The sequence below is a fragment of the Zonotrichia leucophrys genome, chromosome 2 (assembly GCF_028769735.1).
Source record: "Zonotrichia leucophrys gambelii isolate GWCS_2022_RI chromosome 2, RI_Zleu_2.0, whole genome shotgun sequence".
Classification (NCBI taxonomy): domain Eukaryota; kingdom Metazoa; phylum Chordata; class Aves; order Passeriformes; family Passerellidae; genus Zonotrichia; species Zonotrichia leucophrys.
The window spans coordinates 15,153,099-15,170,937 of NC_088171.1; the positions used below are offsets into that span (position 1 = coordinate 15,153,099).

At 40.5% G+C, this 17,839-nt stretch overlaps 1 protein-coding gene across 3 annotated transcripts in view; it reads left to right on the plus strand.

Annotated features, from left to right (window-relative positions):
* NRP1 (neuropilin 1) overlaps window positions 1-17,416 on the plus strand; it is a 115,375-nt gene extending 97,959 nt beyond the window's left edge. For 2 of the 3 annotated variants that reach the window (XM_064703985.1, XM_064703987.1), the window contains exons 15-19: window positions 6,000-6,131; window positions 9,912-10,183; window positions 10,669-10,762; window positions 12,331-12,390; window positions 13,650-17,416. In XM_064703985.1, coding sequence (XP_064560055.1) covers window positions 6,000-6,131; window positions 9,912-10,183; window positions 10,669-10,762; window positions 12,331-12,390; window positions 13,650-13,942 — 851 coding nt within the window. In that variant the 3' untranslated portion in view covers window positions 13,943-17,416. Of the gene's footprint in view, window positions 1-5,999; window positions 6,132-9,908; window positions 10,184-10,668; window positions 10,763-12,188; window positions 12,306-12,330; window positions 12,391-13,649 lie in introns of those variants that run through there. The other variant, XM_064703986.1, reaches the window with a different exon arrangement.
* Window positions 17,417-17,839: the final 423 nt, after the last annotated feature.

The following is a 17,839-nucleotide window of genomic DNA, read 5'->3' on the forward strand; positions in this document are numbered from 1 at the left end:
TGAGCCAGTCCCCCCTTTTGGGACACCTCCACCCTGCTCTTCACAGTCAGTGCTGCTGAAGGGCTGGATGGCTGCTGCTGATCTCACAGTTCTGCAAAGGGGCTGGGGATGCAGAGGGAGAAAAGATTCTGTGCAGTGGATTTAGAGCAAAGCATTTTAATTTTATGTCGGAAATTATCTGTTAGGTTTCTGGTTTTGAAGACATTTTTTTACAGTTTTTAAAACTATCTTCTCACATTTAAACAAATTGCAAATCTAGCCAGTGCCTCTGTGCAGTGCATTTTCCCTCCTTCCCCAGCAGTGCCAGCTGCTTTGCAGTTTGTGTTCAATCCCCTTGGCTTGGATGGGACTCTCCAGTAACAGACTGGCTGTTACTACCAGAGATTAAGATATCCTCATTTTCTCTCCTTACTTCCCTCCTGCACCACCTTTGCTTACTCTGGGATGTGCCAAGTTTTTTCTCTATTAAAGGAGTTTCTGAGGCTCTGTTCAGAGCATGCCAGTGTTACTTCCCTGCATTGTGCTCGTAGGAACCATTTCCTTCCGGGGAATAAGGGACGAGTTCACATCCCAAACTCCAGGCTCCCACATGGCAGCACATTACAAAGATCATAGATAGAGATCAGCCAGACGCTAATAAATAAGAATAAGGTTTCCAGAATTTCCAGTTTAAGACATAAAGGCTTCCAGCTGCCTCATAATCCCTCACTGAAAACCAGCCAAAAACTCCCAAAAACGGGTAGACAGAAATTTCCCCCAGCATGGGGAAGCCCCTCCTGGCCTGGAGGTGGTATAAACATTTCCCTCTGCTGAAGGGACATGGCTGGGCCCGAGTGGCACAGTGAAACACAGGGACCAGGGGCCGTGCAGCCAGCAGTGAGTCTGCCCTGTCAGCCACAAATAACGCAGTTTAAACTGCCCTTGAAGTTCCAGGGCTGCTTGGGGCCCCTGGCCCTCTGCTGCCTGAGGATAAGTGCACTCTTTCAGCTCTTCTCAGGCTGAGCAAGGTAGGAATTTAACACATCAAGGACTGAGCCTTCAGCTTTGGCCCTAATTCCCTTTAAGGCCCGGTTTACCTTAAGATGCTAACGCACCATGAGGTAAATGATGAGCTCCAAGCAAGGAGCTCTTCCAGATCAGTTGCAGTTTGCAGGCTCCAGCGGGTGACCCTGCATCAGGTGCTTGGTGCCAGTGGTGGCCGCAGCAGCTGGTGCCACAGTGCCGGGGGACAGAGCCTGACCAGGCCTCCCAGCAGCAGCGGCACGTGCCGTGGCACAGGTACTGTGCTCTAGGTGCCAGCAGCACATACCACTGTCATTCTGCCTCCATTCCAGCCTGCAAATATCCCTAATCTTGTTATCCCAGACTAACGTGCTTGTGTGTGTCAAAGCCTGAGATTATCCTATTCCAACCAGCTTTCATACACTATGGAAACAGTTAAGAGCAAATAGCTGGAAAGCCTCTGTGTATAAACAAACAGTTCCATCAAGGAGACGTTTACATTTCATTTCAAGGGGACTCAATTGAAAGAAAATAAAAAGAATCATGATTTCAAGCTGCTAAAAATGTTTAAAGGTTTGGATTTTTTATTTTTTTTTAAGAGAGGATCTACTTTCCTCCTCAAGCTTAAAAAATATGCCTTTCACAAATGCATCTGTCAAGGTAAATACCTCTCTTCTCAGCCCTAAGACTTTCTAACATCTAGTCATTTTTGAACACATATTTTTAAATTCTAAAAGACTATTTGAAATGCTTGTCTCTTAGCTATTTACATACAGAGCAAGCTGTTAATTTACATTACGTGCTCTCAGTGTGTAATCTGAGTCCTTTGTAAAGAACACTGTTTTGAGAAGTACCTTGTTTTTCACACATGTAATAGCTATGTCAGAAAAATATAACTAAAAAATCTTGAAGTTAAAATCTCTGCTAAAAATAATTTAAAGGTAGAATATGTCTGATTCTCATTTATGCTGGAGCAACTTTGTATCAGTAAAGGGATATTAAGGCTGTTAAATTATCATTTACTATCATTTAAGGTAATTCTGTGCTGCCAGCATAAATGGTATAAAAATGCAAATCCAAATCAGACCAAATATACCACTTTGAAGTGGTCCAAATTATGTGTGTAATTTCCTATTTTAATGTTGATTTACCCTTTGGCAAGAGCATCTTAGAGAGCATTTTCATATCATTTTCAATGCCATCATGCTTCTTCTTGCCTCTTGTTGAAGGAGTTATAAAAATATGTCAAAGTCTCTGGGCCACGAAAGATTAATGGACTCGCAAGAAACTCACTCAACTAGATTTTCAAATTACTTTCTTGTTCATGTGCAGTAATGGTCCCAGCTGTGAGCAAGATGTGGTCAAAAAGTACAGCTGTTGGTTATTCTTTGAGAGGATAAATCTGTTTTAATTCAGTATCACGTACCCTACATTTTGAAGAAGGCATATGGGATTTCGTCACACCTCCCTCTCAGATTCTCATCTGAGCTGCTGCTATTTGATTACATAATAGCTGGTTTTCTTTGTCCTCTCCATACACACAAACCCACAGATCAATCACCTATTGGCAGGAGAATTATCCTAGCATGGGAATGGGCCAGCAATGCAGAGGGGGCCCAACAATTGCTACTCGTCCCCAGTTTCCTTCCTTCCACCAGAGCTGCCAAGCTATAGTCCAAGGACAAAGGAGAGGACAGATTGCCTGCAGCTTGCTGTGAGCTACTGTATCAGCCCCCTGGGACCTTTAATAGGAGGGCTGAACTAGCCTGTCTTTTCTGGGGCAGATCCATTGTCCATACTGAACCATAATGAACCTATCCTGATGCTACAAGTGTCCATTATTAATTGGCTAGCAGGCCTATTTTTCCTTTTTTATGAGTCCCTGGGAGAAGCGTTGGAGGAGACATAAGAATAGGCAATAAGAGATGGCATGTTTAAGAAGCTCGTAAAATAAGAGCACTCTGAAATGCCTTGCCTTTGACCTTCAATCCCATTGCTGTGATTGTCTAAGGAACATAGTAACACAATAACTTCTGAGAAAGCAACAGGAACCTAGCAAGAAACAGCTAACTGTGTGCAGGTTACTGGTCAAATTCTCCTCAGTTTCAGTGGATTCTACTTCTGCATGGAAAACAAGTTCATTTTTATGCTACACCATGCTGTCTCTGAGTCTGAAGCCAAAGAACACAGGCATGGCCAAAGCATATCAGACTTAGGCTCTTTGCCAATTTCCTGGACTATATATTTCAAATGAAAGTGGAAGAAAGTATTTATTAGATGGAGCTGTGAAATTTAGCTCTGTTTTGAAACTCTCCTTCTGATCCCAGTGTTCAGAACTGTCATCAGAGCATGAAGTAAAAGGCTTTTGTCACTTCCTGCACTTTAGAATTAACTATTAAATTCTGGATGTTTTCCTTGTCCATGTCAATGTCCAGTTCTGTTTGAATTGTGTTCAATCTTAGCAGCAAATACCACTCACATCATATGAAAATTTTTTTCCTTTGATCCACATTGAGCTTCACTATGTATCTCACATTACTTAGGCTGTGAAATGGAGAAACCAGAATATTGTTCTGTTCTGAATCTCTGGATTCATCATTCATTTACATACTTCTCCTACGTATTCTGCTATTTATTTTTATTCAGAGTTGAACAATACCAGTCCAATCTTTGTCCCTTGTGCTCATTTCTGCTGTGTGGTGTCTTCAGATGGATGTGATCTATCTACCACTGTTCTCCTTTCTTGTGGTTTGAATACCACACAGGCTATCAGTACTTTGCATGATATACTCCTTTGGGACTAATAAGATTAATTTTGTTCCACATTTTCTAAAACCTTTTCTAAAGTTCTGTCTCACGGCTCTGATGTCAAAGCCATGCAATATAGCTCTCCCTGGGCCTCCTTGACAATGAAAGGCTATTTGTCACAATCTTAAAACTCTTTAATTCATTGCAATGTCATTCTCTTTCCTTTAAAATCCCCTTGGTTTTCAGATGTCCCCTTTTGGGCAAGTTGTCTTTGATCATGGCCCCATTGTCTAGAAAAAAATACCTAATGCACTGATGAAAGAGACAGAATTCCAGGATTGCCTTTCTGTACTCATGTGTGCATAGACTGAGTTCTGCTTCTTCAACATTTTGAGCCCAAGGAGAGATTATTCACCACAATCTGCTTTTTTCCTAGAAGGGGCTAGGGTGCTCCAGGAAACATCTTTCCTCCACATTGAATTCCTGTGTAATTCCAGACATGATCTGTTGAATTCATTTGTTCCCAGCTAGGATGCTGCATTCGTGACAATGTGGAGCAGACCCCTCTGGAGGCCAGCAGGAGAGAGGGGGGAGGCAGAAGGGGTGGGGAGGATGAAAGCAAGGAGTGAAGAATGAGGGCTCAGTGCAGAGAGACCCCACAGCACAGCCAAGGGAGGCACTGACAGGCAGAGCAGAGGGGCAGGAGCTGCCACAGGCTCAGATGTCTCTGCTGGCAAAATGAAATTTTCTAGGGGCCAGAGGGGAGAGGGCACACTAGCCACAATGCAGGAATCCAGTGAGTTGAGAAAAAACCTGTGTCTGGGAGCAAGGCCTGCCAAACAAGGACACAGCAGGCAAGGAGAGAATGATAGATGAACCCTTTTTATATCCATTCTGTCTCAGCCTACTCACCTGAGGTTTTGTGTCGTTAAAATTATTATTCTAGTTTACCTTCCATTAAAATCTGGGTTGTGAGTTCAAAAGCCTAACCAGTCTTCCCTGGCAGCTCAGTACATGCAGGAGGTCTTTGCCTCTTCAGACTGGAAGAGCTCCACCTCAAAGGTCTGGCCAACTGCAGGTCTCAACACACTTCCCATATTTCTCATTATTTTCCCACAATAAACAAGGACATTTTAAGAGTTGCATTATCTTTCCTGGCTTTTTTTATTAATAATGGGCAAGAAACACAATTCTTCCCCCAGAGCTGATATTGATGGAAGCATAGAGTCCTTTGTTCTTAGTTCATACTTGCACAAAGCATCTCATTAAACTAAACCTAAGTTATTCCTTTAATAAGGCATGAGTCATGCCTGAGAAAATACTCCAAGATTTGGTCACATTGCTCTTGGTATTGCTCTACTGGGAGTAGTCACTGCTCAAGGTGAGATAAAAGTTCATACCAATGGGGTAGGAACCAAATGCTCAAAAGATTTCAAACTGCTTCTGAAAATAAGAAATGCAAAGGATTTATATGCTATCTTTGTATAATCTTTCAATTGAAATTCCTAGTTCTATTGAAGAAAATAAGCTACTATGTATTAAACCTTTGGGCAGAATTGAAAAGAAGCTGAAAACAAGATATGATCTCATCCTGACCATAATACCAGACTTCCCTTATTTTACGCAGAGCTTGTTTTGAAGCTTATTTTGAGTTCATTTGGCAATCAGCCACATTTGTCCCTTTTCCCTCTCAATTTGTCCATTTCAATGCTGCCATCTTGTGGGCCTACTTAACTGTCTGGAAGATGCTGAAAAAGTTCCTTATTGAAGCCAAGAACTGTAGACTTCACCAGGAATCCTTTCCTGCCAAGGACATTCCATTAATGTTTCTGGTTGGTCTTATTTTTTTCCAAATCTCATTGAGAGCTGCAAATTGTGGCACCATTACAGTGCAGGGATATTGATAACCAGAAAATACATCTGATAAGTAAGTCACAGCTTTCTTTATGAGTGTTCTGTGCTGTAATGTGGTTATCAGATAATGTGGGCAAATCAGAAGAATTAATCTAACCACAGGAAAAAAAAAAATCCCATCATAGGGGTCATAAAGAGACAAGAAGCAACCACATCTTTTACAAAAAGTAGTGATTTTTCATGTTTCCCAGGAGGCCTGTTCTTGCTATGGCTTCCCAGAGTCTCGGGAAGGAATGGTTCTGCTAATGGTCAAATGTATTTGTTTTGAAGTACAAATTCTGAATTATGCGATTAATAATCACATTTCATCCCCCCTTTTCCATCTTTCCTTGCAGAGCCGCCAGTATACAACTGTGGCTTTGGCTGGGGATCCCAAAAGACTTTGTGCCACTGGGAACACGACAACCAGGTGGATTTGAGGTGGGCAATCCTGACCAGCAAAACCGGGCCGATTCAAGACCACTCAGGTAATCATGAGTTCATGATGCAGCTATTTCACACGTGATGAGATTGTTCTGTTTAATACCAATGTCTTCCAAAATCACAGGAGAGTGAATTATACCTAAGATACATAAAGTCACAAAGATGGTTCTCTAGTGAACCTAATCCATTACCAGTAATCACAACTGACTGTAATTGTCCTTTCTGTTGGGGAATAAAGATTGCTTCTTGTCAGGAACTGAGGATATTCCCTTCCCCTGACTTGCCTTTGGGTAATCATCACTTGGGGTAGAAAAAAATCTGAACAACCACATATTTTGCAAATATCACTGACCAACTAAAGCAGTCAGTCAGTTAATGACCTCACATTATTCCTGTTTGTAGTTACAGGGGCTACCCACCACAGGAAAGTGTTGTATGTAAGTGAAACTCCCCAGATGGGTGTGTTATCACACCCCTCTCCTTTCCAGCAGGAGCTGGAGATGAGGGCCATCCTCTGCTCACAAACAGTTTTTCAAAAAATATCACGCTGGGGAATTGATTGGTTTGTTTTGCAGTAACTAACTCATAGCTCACCATAATTAGGCAATAAATTTGCTGCAGGCTAGTGGAGAAGGTCACTGTGTGACCTGCACAGCCTCTTACTTTAGTGTTCTCACTTGCATACGTGCAGATTAATCAAATGGGTTGAGATGAATCCCCCTTCCCACTTCTGCTACCCTTTGCTTAATGAGAATGACAAGGAAATTAGACAAAATTGGACTTTTTAAATTCTGAGACACTTTCAATTGAATCTTAAGACAAGTACAGTAGTTTCAGGGGGAAAAAAAAACTTGTAATACTTTGACTATAAATGGCATTGTACAAATAAATGGCATCAAATTAACTAAATGCAGTTAGCTGAAGTGAAGGCTGTAATGGTGGAAAAATTGATGTAGAGTAAAGTGAAATGGCTCAGTAGGATCTGACATTGAAAGGAGGTTAAAAGCTATGTTAGCCAGAGACTGACAAAATCTAAAAGGCATGCATAAGTAAAGCTCTAATTAAGACAATGAAGACAGAGTTCCTGACCTGGCGCTGCAATAATATTCTGAAAATGAGAGCTATCTGCACTTTGCCATCAAGGATTATAGAGAAAGAACCTGTCTTCAATCAGGAGATGAAGAAATTATATTCTTCAAATAAGATTTTGTTGTTTCCACTGTGCCCTGCTAGTACAGAAAACTTATTTGTTCCATGAGCTGTAGCTGTAGTAAATCTTAAAGGCAGCCCCTTTTTCTTCTACTGCACTTTCAGTATTTTCCAAAATTCTCCTTGGACTCTAAGGGCACCTTCACTTGCCAGGTTTGTGACCTGCCTGCCAGCAGGCACAGAGTGAGTGGGGTGGGTGTGAATGCAGACCATGAGCAGTCTGAATGGCACTGATGTCCCAAAGAAACCCTCAGCTGCACAACAAGGCCACCCTGTGTATTGGGAAAACCACAGTGAGCAACTCCCAGGCATATCTTTCTCTCAGACACATGTGTAAAGCTGAAAAAATACACAGAACCAATCTTCAACAGCAATTGCTTGTAGATGGTGGGATACACTGCATGTCACTTCAAATTATATAACTTCTGACGAAATCTGGCCAGTGTTCGGTCTTCCAACTCAGATAAGACATCCTAATGCTGTGATTATTTTCCTTTTTTCCTCCCTCTGGATTTCCCCATTCTTTGATGGGATTTGCACATTGTGCTGCTCTGCACAGAAATGAAGTTAGTTGGAAAGAATGTATAGACAAAAGCATTCCTGCTTAAGAAGCTGGACAAGATGCTACTGCAGAAAGACAGGGGGAAAAAAAAGCTTAATTTTTTTTACAATATAACATCATCTTCTCCTATACAATTCTTCAACATGCATATTGGGCTGGATAGCTCTTCTGCTCACAGAAAGATCCAAACAAAAGAAAACACCCTTGTCTCATGTAGGAAGAAGTATGTTCCTTTCTTATTTATTAGGTCTAGCCACCGGGTTTAACCCACTCCTCTTATTCCTGGTTCCCATCTCACTACTCTGTCCTTCTTACACTTACCAGAGTAGCAATGCTCAAATTCTTGTCTTCGTTGGTGCAGTACTATACCACTGCAATCCAATTATACACTATTTCACATGAAATTCAAGGATATTATGTATAGGCAAAGACCGATGCTGACATAACACCTCCCTCCCAAAACATCTTCTTTTGCATGTTTTTACTTTTCTTTCTTTTGAGTGTTGGTATAAACAATGATATGTGTACTTATTTCAGCAATACTAGAGAAATAGTATTTTTTATTATTACTTTTGTCCTTCCTACTCTCAATAAGATGATGTCAATAAATGCTGACTCCATCATTTTGTGTGAGTGCATTGCACATGCAATCTATTCTTACACACACCAGGATGAACTTCATGTTTTCCCCCATGACTCTCTGCAAGGACACTGTTCAAAAGCTGACTGGAATGGATGTATGGCTGATGTAATTCAGAAGCACATCTCTACAGTCAGGATCTTACTTAGCAATTTTCTGTTACCAAGCTAATCACACTCCCACATGCTCCTCTCTCAGCATGACTGAGAAAGTAAGTTTTCAAGTTAAGGGTATTAGGCGTTCAGATTCCAATGAGTATAAATCCATTATGCCCTTGAGAAAGCTATAATCAGCTATATAATATATTATAAGCAATAATCTTACTCTTTCAGGAAAAAGGCTCATAAATATATAGAGCCCAACATATTGTTACAAAAATCAAGGGCATAAGTCTGACACCATCTGTGACAATGCTCAGCCTCTATTTGGGAACATGCTTTAAATCTCAGTTCCTGATCTCTGGCTGTTGCTGTTCCTGTTCAAAGCCATTTCACCCTTCTCAGTATTCTTCCCATTATAATCTTGCCCCTTGAGCACAGATTACTTCAAACAGAATTTTTTTTAATAGCTCTTTGCACAATTAACATAGAGTAGGCCCCAGGGATTTCTCTCTAGACTGCTGAACCGGGGATGGCTGTTTTCAGGAGGTGCACACTGACTAATGGAGCACATAATGCTGTCTCACCAAACATGCTTGTGCCTCCTTCCCTTAACAAAACAAATGCCCGGTGTGTTTCATGTGGTGAGCATGTTGATAGGGTTCACCCTTGTTACAAAATATCCGAGTGAACAGCACAGGAGATGGACAGAGGAAAGTGAAGAATAACAGAATTGCTTGGGTTGGACAGGACCTCTAAAGGTCATCTAGTCCAACCTCCCTGCAGTGACCAGGGACATCTTCAAAGCTGACCTTGAATGTTGCTGGAGATGGTGTGTCTTCTTCCTCTCTGGACAACCTGTGTCAATGATTCACCACCCACCAAATTTCTTCCTTATATCTAGTCTGAATCTACTCTCTTTTAGTTTAAAACAATTACCCTTTAGGCTGTCACTATGGGTCCTATTAAAAAGTTTTTCTTCATCTTTGTTGTAAGTCCTCTTTAGTGGCTGAAAGGCTGCAATAAGAGGCTGCTCTCCCCAGAGCTTCCTCTTCTCCATGCTGAATAACCCCAACTCTCAGCCTGTCCTCATAGGAGATGTGCTCCAGTCCTCTGATCAGCTTTGTGGCCCTCTTCTCAAAGCACAACAGCTTTCCTAGAGCTCCCAAAACAACGCACTCTGACTCTTGTTTGTGATGTTTGACCCATCAGCATGGAAAGAGAGCAAAAGATATGGGGTGGTCAGGGGTTCTTATGTTAACAAAGAAAATTAAATCTGGTGGCTATTCTTAACACAGTCCTTCTGTCACAGTAGGAGATGGCAATTTCCTTTACTCCCAAGCTGATGAGAGCCAGAAAGGCAAGGTGGCCCGGCTGCTGAGCCCCGTGATTTACTCGCAGAACTCTGCCCATTGCATGACCTTCTGGTACCACATGGCGGGCGCGCACGTCGGCACCCTCAGGATCAAACTGCGCTACCAGAAGCCCGATGAGTACGACCAGGTGCTGTGGACCCTGAGTGGGCACCAGGCAAACTACTGGAAGGAGGGACGTGTTCTTCTTCACAAGTCTGTGAAACACTACCAGGTGAGCTGGGCTCTTCCTCGCCGAGCCACCACAGCCAAGGCCAGCAGCACCTTGCTGGTTGTGTTTTATACGCCGCAGTAAAAGATGTCACTGAAGGATTTATGTAGACAATATTACACCTAGAGATGAACTGTTCTTGCTGTGACTAATAATAGTGAAATATTTCATGGTATCTCAGATTACTGTGATACAAGCACTTTCTTATCACAGGCCAAATAAATACTTTATATATAATTTATCATCAGTCACAAAACTGCCTCTTTGCCACAGTTTTGCTGATGTAAAAGTCTTTCATAAAGTCATGTCAGTACATAATTTACATTTGCCCGTATAAGTTCATAAAGGCAATGCAAATTTTCAGGCCACGATTGAAGCACAAGTGTGACATCAAGTGAAGATGTGTGTTGAGAGCTAATTAAGAAATCCTGACTGCTGCAGTTGTATGCTAACCTGAAAACAATGTGAACACTATCTTGTTTTTCCAGGTGGTTATTGAGGGAGAAATTGGAAAAGGAACCGGAGGAATTGCTGTGGATGATATTAAAATTGACAACCACATAGGACAAGAGGAGTGCCGAAGTAAGTGTGACTAGCAAGAACACAGAGACTTCTCATCCAAAATATTGTTTATTTTGTTTTGATAGCTGGTTTTATCTGTGAGAAAGGGATGGATAATTATTAGCTATGTTTCCGCTGAAAATATCCTGATTCAGCCCATAGCTTTATTCATAGCAAGTGCCACTGGTGTCACCTTGGTATGGCAGCAGTTTGGACCAGAATTGGCATCCTACTGTCATGGGTTACAGCATATTCACAATTTCACATCTCTCCCTGTATTTCATATCGCTGCCCTCTTTAAATTTCTCTGCTTTTCCTGTTGCAAGACCCTGTTACACCTAATGCACAAAATCCAATTTTATTTCTTTGACCTTTTTAGATCACTTACTCAAAGCCTTCTTAATTTTTCTTAAAGGACCATATCAAACCCTTACAGGATAAGCAGATAGGGTGAAAAAGCCCCTGCTCTGTCCTCTGCTGTCCCGTCATTCTGGCTCATTTGCTGTAGTCATCAGCTCCCAGACATGTGGGACACAAAGCAATGTTAGGATATGGCCTTTCCCATATCTGAGCCAGGCTATTCCTGAGATGCTCTTTGAGCCCTTTTATTCCTGGCCAGTCTTGAGTTATTCCAGTCACTGCTGATCATATGCACATTGCATACTGCACGTAATTTGGCAGCAGCAGCAGCCCCAGATAAACACAAGAAACAGAACACTGTCCTTCACAGTGAGATGAAGCAATTACTTTTATATAAAAGAGGGAATAGAGATGAGAACTCTTAGCGTTAAGAAGATAAATTTATTCTGTGTGACTTAACAATACAACTAAGAGCAATAATAGAAGGTGTTCCTCACCTTTTGTAGCTAACATCCTTTTGAGGGTAACATGACAGTCTTCAGCTACGTGGTAATTTCACTGCAGGATGAGGAAGCAATCTCTTTTTACCACGTGGTCCAACCCCTGGGGTTTATCAAATGCCACCAGGTTGGCAGTTGGCAGGAAAGGGAGGCAGGACACACTGCTTAGTCCTCCTGCAGTGTCCCCAGTGCCAAGAGAGCTGCTGAGACCACAGTGTCTGCATTTAATTGACTACAGCATGAGAAAGGAGAATAACTTCTCTCCTACCTCTGTGTTTTGGTTGTTCAAACCAAATGTTGAGCAAAGATTTCTGCCTGAGGGAGCTAAACCCAAAAGCTCAGTCTGAAATCCAAACACAAGTGGTCTCACTGCAGCCAGTGAAACTACTCTTGTGATTAACTATGCCTATGCTGATGAAGTGTTATGGAATTGGGCTCCAAAATTGTAAATACAGTGAACGAGATGCTAATTCATCACTGATTTCTCCTTCTCAGGCATGGAAAACCCCTGCTGATAACTAAAACTGTGCCAAGACTGGGCGGAGGGGAGTTTTTTAATCTTTCTTTTTTTCTCCATTAATTTTCAGAGCCCATTATAATGAACAGCTCTGTCAAGCCGCCATAATGATCCTCTGACACAGGAAAATCTGCTATACCATTATTGCCAGCATGATAGTCAATCAGTGTTTGTAACCCTAATAATCAATGTCAATTCTTTTGCTTCATTAGAATCAACTGATGTGGGGAATGAAATAGATGAAGAAGAAGACCCAGAAAGTAATCAAACAGGTAAAATTTGCGTTATTTCTTAAAAGGGAATGAATTTTAATGTGTATTTTAATGTGAGTTTTTGCATTCTATTTATTTATTTATGGATTTTTTCTCTAACTGCATATTGTATTAAGGTGATAGAATTTTTCTGGATGAGATGATAAGACTTACATTTATTTGAAGGTTGTAATAGCTTTAATCTTCCATGTCATATGGACTTTTGTCCTTTTTATTATTTTTGCCTATCTCAAACATTTGAAATTTCATATACCTAATTTGTTATATTATATTCATATACATGCAAGCACATTATAGCTCCTCAATATTTTGTTACCTAGAAGGCTTGTCCACTGCTGAAGAATGAATTATCATTATATCTTACAATTTATGACTCGCACTGTGCCTCGGTAATTAGGCTCAAAACTCTTCAGATTAAATGTTTCACAGACCTGGCTGAAAATGCCATTTTATGACCAGTCTAGCAAAGCGTTGTCATTTCCAATGATGATAACAGTAAATGGATCATTAAATGGATCATAATTGTCATATTGTTCAACTAATAAAATATACTTGCATTTTTCAAGCAATGAGCTTAATTTTTTTTCTGTTACAGTCAACAGGATTGCTATAATTGATTTCAGTGAAAGAGAGTGAGTTTGTCCAAAGAGACTTTTTGGCTTTTCCAGCAACAATTACAGGGTTTGCTGCTTTTGGATCATTTTCATAAACTAAAAAAGTTGAGGAAAAACCTTATGATACCTAGTGAATATTTTGCACAAGAGGGCAGGGTGCTCTTCTATGTCAGTTCTGCCACTGTTTGCACTTCTAGATCCAATCCTAAAGTCATTGAAGTAGAAATAAAATGGTTGGACATTCCCAACCAATGTCTAAGGCTCTAACCTCTCACACTGAGCTGAGTAGGAATTAATTAACATTTTTGAGCTATGTACAGCAACATGGCAAAATATGATTAAAAAGCCTCCTTATTCACTCCCAAGACTCCCACTTAATCCAAGGCAGAACCACAGCTCTACTAACAGGCAGCAGATTTAAAGATTGGAGAACAGTCTGGAAAAAATCCACAGCTTTGGGATTTGGGCCACATTTGAGCCACATTACAGTTTTCAGCTATTTATGATCACCTTGCAGAGGGTTTAAAACTATGTAAAAAACTTACATTAAAAAATTTGATGGTCTTCTCAAAATTTCCAATTCATTAAACAAAGTTCTCGCTGGGATCCGTTCTGAAAATTTTGCAATTCTTGATTCAATTTCAGGGTTTACACCTCCATACCGTAGCACAGGTGAGGACTATGATGACAACATCTCCAGGAAGCCAGGCAATGTCCTGAAGACCCTAGACCCAATCCTCATCACCATCATAGCCATGAGTGCACTCGGGGTGCTTTTAGGAGCCATCTGTGGAGTTGTGCTGTACTGTGCCTGTTGGCACAACGGGATGTCGGAGAGGAACTTGTCTGCACTGGAGAATTATAACTTTGAACTGGTCGATGGTGTAAAACTGAAAAAAGACAAACTGAACACACAGAATTCATACTCAGAAGCATGAAGGCGTAAAGCAACTGGAGAAGTCAGAGAATCGGGATGGAAGGACATAGCTCGGTCGTGCTGGGGAACTGTTGATCTTTTACTGTACAGGCTGAAAAGTGCATTGATGACACTGAGCCAAGCTTTTCTCAGGAGCTTCAATGAGTGTGTAACCGATGAACATGGACAACAATCTGTGTTAACAACCTGAATCATGTACAGTCTGCTTTTTCTGTTGGTTTTATTTGAAATAATCGGATGCTGGTGTTGAGACCAAGTATGATTGACTTATAGTTCATTTTGTCTTTCTTTCTCTCCCTCTCTTTTGTTTTCCTTTAATGGATAATTTCATTTTTACTGTGCAAAATCCAAGATGCTGTCACAAAATGTATCCAGTGGGGTCCTTTGGATGGACATGCTGTCTGTAGCTCAGTGCCCAGAAAATATTGGAGTAACAGCAATTTAGTGGACTTCTGCACCTGTATTTGTGTATAATTGCTCGTGTTGTGCATAGGCAAAGAAGGGTTAGGGTGTTTTTGAAAGTACTGCTGCATCAGTACCGATATAGCGTGTCAGCTCTGTTTACGAAGCAATACTGTCAAATTTTATTGATGTTTTTCAGTGTTGTACTAAATTTTGTGCTTGTGAACTCCATAAAAGAGTATGTGCCATCATCAGACACAACTGGTAACCAAGTGTACTGCCTAAAAACTAAACAAAAAAAGTCCTTGGCACTGGCTAGTGTATGTCCTCTCAAGTGCCTTTTTGTTTGTACTGCTTCTCATTGTGTTAACATTAACTACAGCTTCTCTGCAGTTACGCCCTTGTCTTTAATCATATTCTGATGGCTCACTGACTAAAAGAAAAGTATATTTTAGTGTAAGAAAACAGCCTCAGCCAAGGCAAGGGCTAATCAGATTTGACAACCTGGCTTGATTGTTCTGCTTTCTGTATTTCAACTTCATGTCTCTTGACCCTTTTGTATAAAGCTGCAATATGCCCTTTTATTGTTCTTTCATATAGAATGTATTTTCAAATGTAAAATCTCTCTCCCTTTCTCTTCTCTTTCTCTCTCTCTTTGTCTCTCTGAGTAGGTTTCATAAGCATTTGCCATTGCCAAGGAAAGAAAACTTCAGCTTTAACTTGCTGGTAATGGCAAAAGATTTTATTAGAGTTTGTGTTAAAAAATAAGGGAAAATTCTTAACTTTATCCTCCAAAGTCGAACTTTGGGTTTCTTCTTAACAGCATAAAGTGACAGTATCTTTTTTCCTGATGTCATGAAACGTATCTTTTATCCTGAACATCTTGCCTGTTAATTACACTGGGGAAAATGCTTCCCTTACAGAAAAGATTGCCTTTAAAACTAGAAACTTTCCTCCTCTTGCCCCTACCTGAACTCAGAGTTCTGTTCTCTCGGTAACCTATTTTCATGCTAATCAATGCTGATTGGGCTTAGGAGTGTGTACTGAGGGCAGAATGAAATCCCACAATGTATGTAGGGTATGTTCCTGCCATCATGTTATATCCAGTTGGCGTTTCATACCAGGAGGTTTCTGTTTGACCACACGTGCAGGCAGTGACCAATGTAGTGAACTGAGAACTCTAATCCTTCAGGAAAATGTGCTTGACAATGATGGGGCAATTTTTTAAATATTTTAGGGCAAATACTATTGGTCAAATAATATTCAGCAGCCTATGCAGCTGGTCCAACAGGGTAAAAAGAAACAAGAGCATGTTTCCCACGGGGTCCGTGCAAGGCAGTGAGAGAGCAGAGGGGCCCTTCCCCTCCTGCAGGAGCCAGGGGAGCCCCTGGGTTTCTGCAGTGACCTGCACACAGCACAGCCATAACTGGGGGGCAGCATCAGCCTTCCCCTGGGTATCCACCAACCAGCAGAGAAACACAGTGCAAACGTGGGGAAAGGAACGTCCTACCAAGTGCTGAACTCATGTTTTTCCTCATTGAAATTCCTGAGCAGAGTCAGGGAAGTGATTGGGACTTTCTGAGTTAGTCTTTTCCAAAATTGCTTTTGTAGAAGAGCAATAAAATATCCTGTCCAGGATTAGGATTAAAGAAGGGCTAATTCAGCCTTGAAATACTTGGGGCAAAAGAATCCACCCCTATCTATACACCAAATGCTTTGAAGTGTATAATTTCACCAGTATGAATTATAAAATAGAAAAATATGTAGAAAATCCACAGAAACCCAGAAATGGAAGAAAAAGGACGGAGACAGTAGGTGAAAATAAGGTTTGAAGTCAAAAATATTTTAAAGGAAGTCCCAATAGGAAAAAAGCATAGAGAGTTGCTACTTCAGAGGAGTCCTAAAGGCAATGACTATCCCAAAAACCCAAACAGCCACTTCAGGTCATCAAAGCTTAGATTGATGGAAGAGCTACCTCCCCAGCCTCTCAACCTTGGGTCCTCCAAAGGCTGAGACTGTGCACCTAAGGCCTGAAAGTTTTGCCTAAAAGTTAGTCCATGAGATGTCCCAAGGGACAGACTCACTTTGTCAGAGGTAGGATTTTCATTGGTTTCTAACACTGTAATTTGACCATAATGGCATTGCAGCAGCTAGTTAATTAACCCAAAGAAGAAAAGGATTTTTCAAAACTATTTTCAGCAGACCACCACTGTGTGAGTCAGGAATTAAGGGTCTATTCTCCTTAGCTGAAAAAACTTCTAGTCCACTAACTTGACTAAGAGTTACATGCTTATATTGCCTTGAAGAGAGAATCCCACTGGGGAGCCCAAGCCCAAAATCTTTTGAAATATTCTCACTGATTTTCTATAGATTCCAAACCAGCTTTGGGTCTTGATCTATTTGAACAGAAAAGCTGGTGTTTGGTGGATTTTTTCCTTCTTTTAATGTACTGAGAATTGTGAACATAAAAAAATTATCTCCTTTGTGGTCTTCAGATATTACTATGATAATGAGGATCTAGCACTGAAGATTTGATTTCTCTGAAGGTAATAGAATTAAAGTTGCCCTTCAATAAAGGAAAAATGATACTGCAACTTTACATTGAAAAGTATCTTGCACTGATAAATATATTTAAAAAAATTATATGTTTATAAAGTTATTAATTTGTAAAGGCAGTGTTACAAAATGTTCAGTTTATATTGTTTTAGATTGTTTCATAATTTTTAAAGTGTAAAATAACATATTTTTTTCTTTATTGAAAAACTATAAAAATCTTCTGTAGTAAAATGATTTCATTTTACTGGTATATTATTGCTTCATGTTTTGTACCATCATAAAACTTTGTGCAAATTTTTTTTACAGAAATTTTTATTTTCTATGACAATATGACACTTGTAAATTGTTGATTCAAAATGAACAGCGAAGCCTTAACTTTAAATGACATTTGTATTCTCAGACACTGAGTAGCATAAAAAAAACCACATAGAACTGAACTGTAACTTAAATTTCCAAACTATGACTACTACATTCCAAAGAAACAGTTGAATTAAACATTTTCATAAAATATCCCATAGCTGATGTATTTTATTATACTAAAATGGATTGGTATTATTAAATGGATGGTTTTATTTAGCATCTTGCAACAAGCACAGTGTTTCAATCACAGTTGTATTTGTTAGCAGGCACCTCCAACAGACACCTTGGTGGGTTTGTTCAGTGTTTAGGATAGAGGCATTCACCTTTGCCTGACCCATTCTCTTTCCTTGCTGGAAGACAATCCCATAACCTTCTTTTTGGCCAAACAGCTGGGATTTAAGAGGGCAGATTTGCCACCACTGCTCCTTGTCATGGTTCACCCAGTGTAACACCCTGTGCAGGTGTTACACCCCCCTTGGGCAGGGATGGGATTTACTGCCAAGTACTGCCCATTTCTGATGTGTTATTACTCCATGTGTTACTCTGCTCCTGTGGTAAGGTTTGCACCAATAAGCTCCCT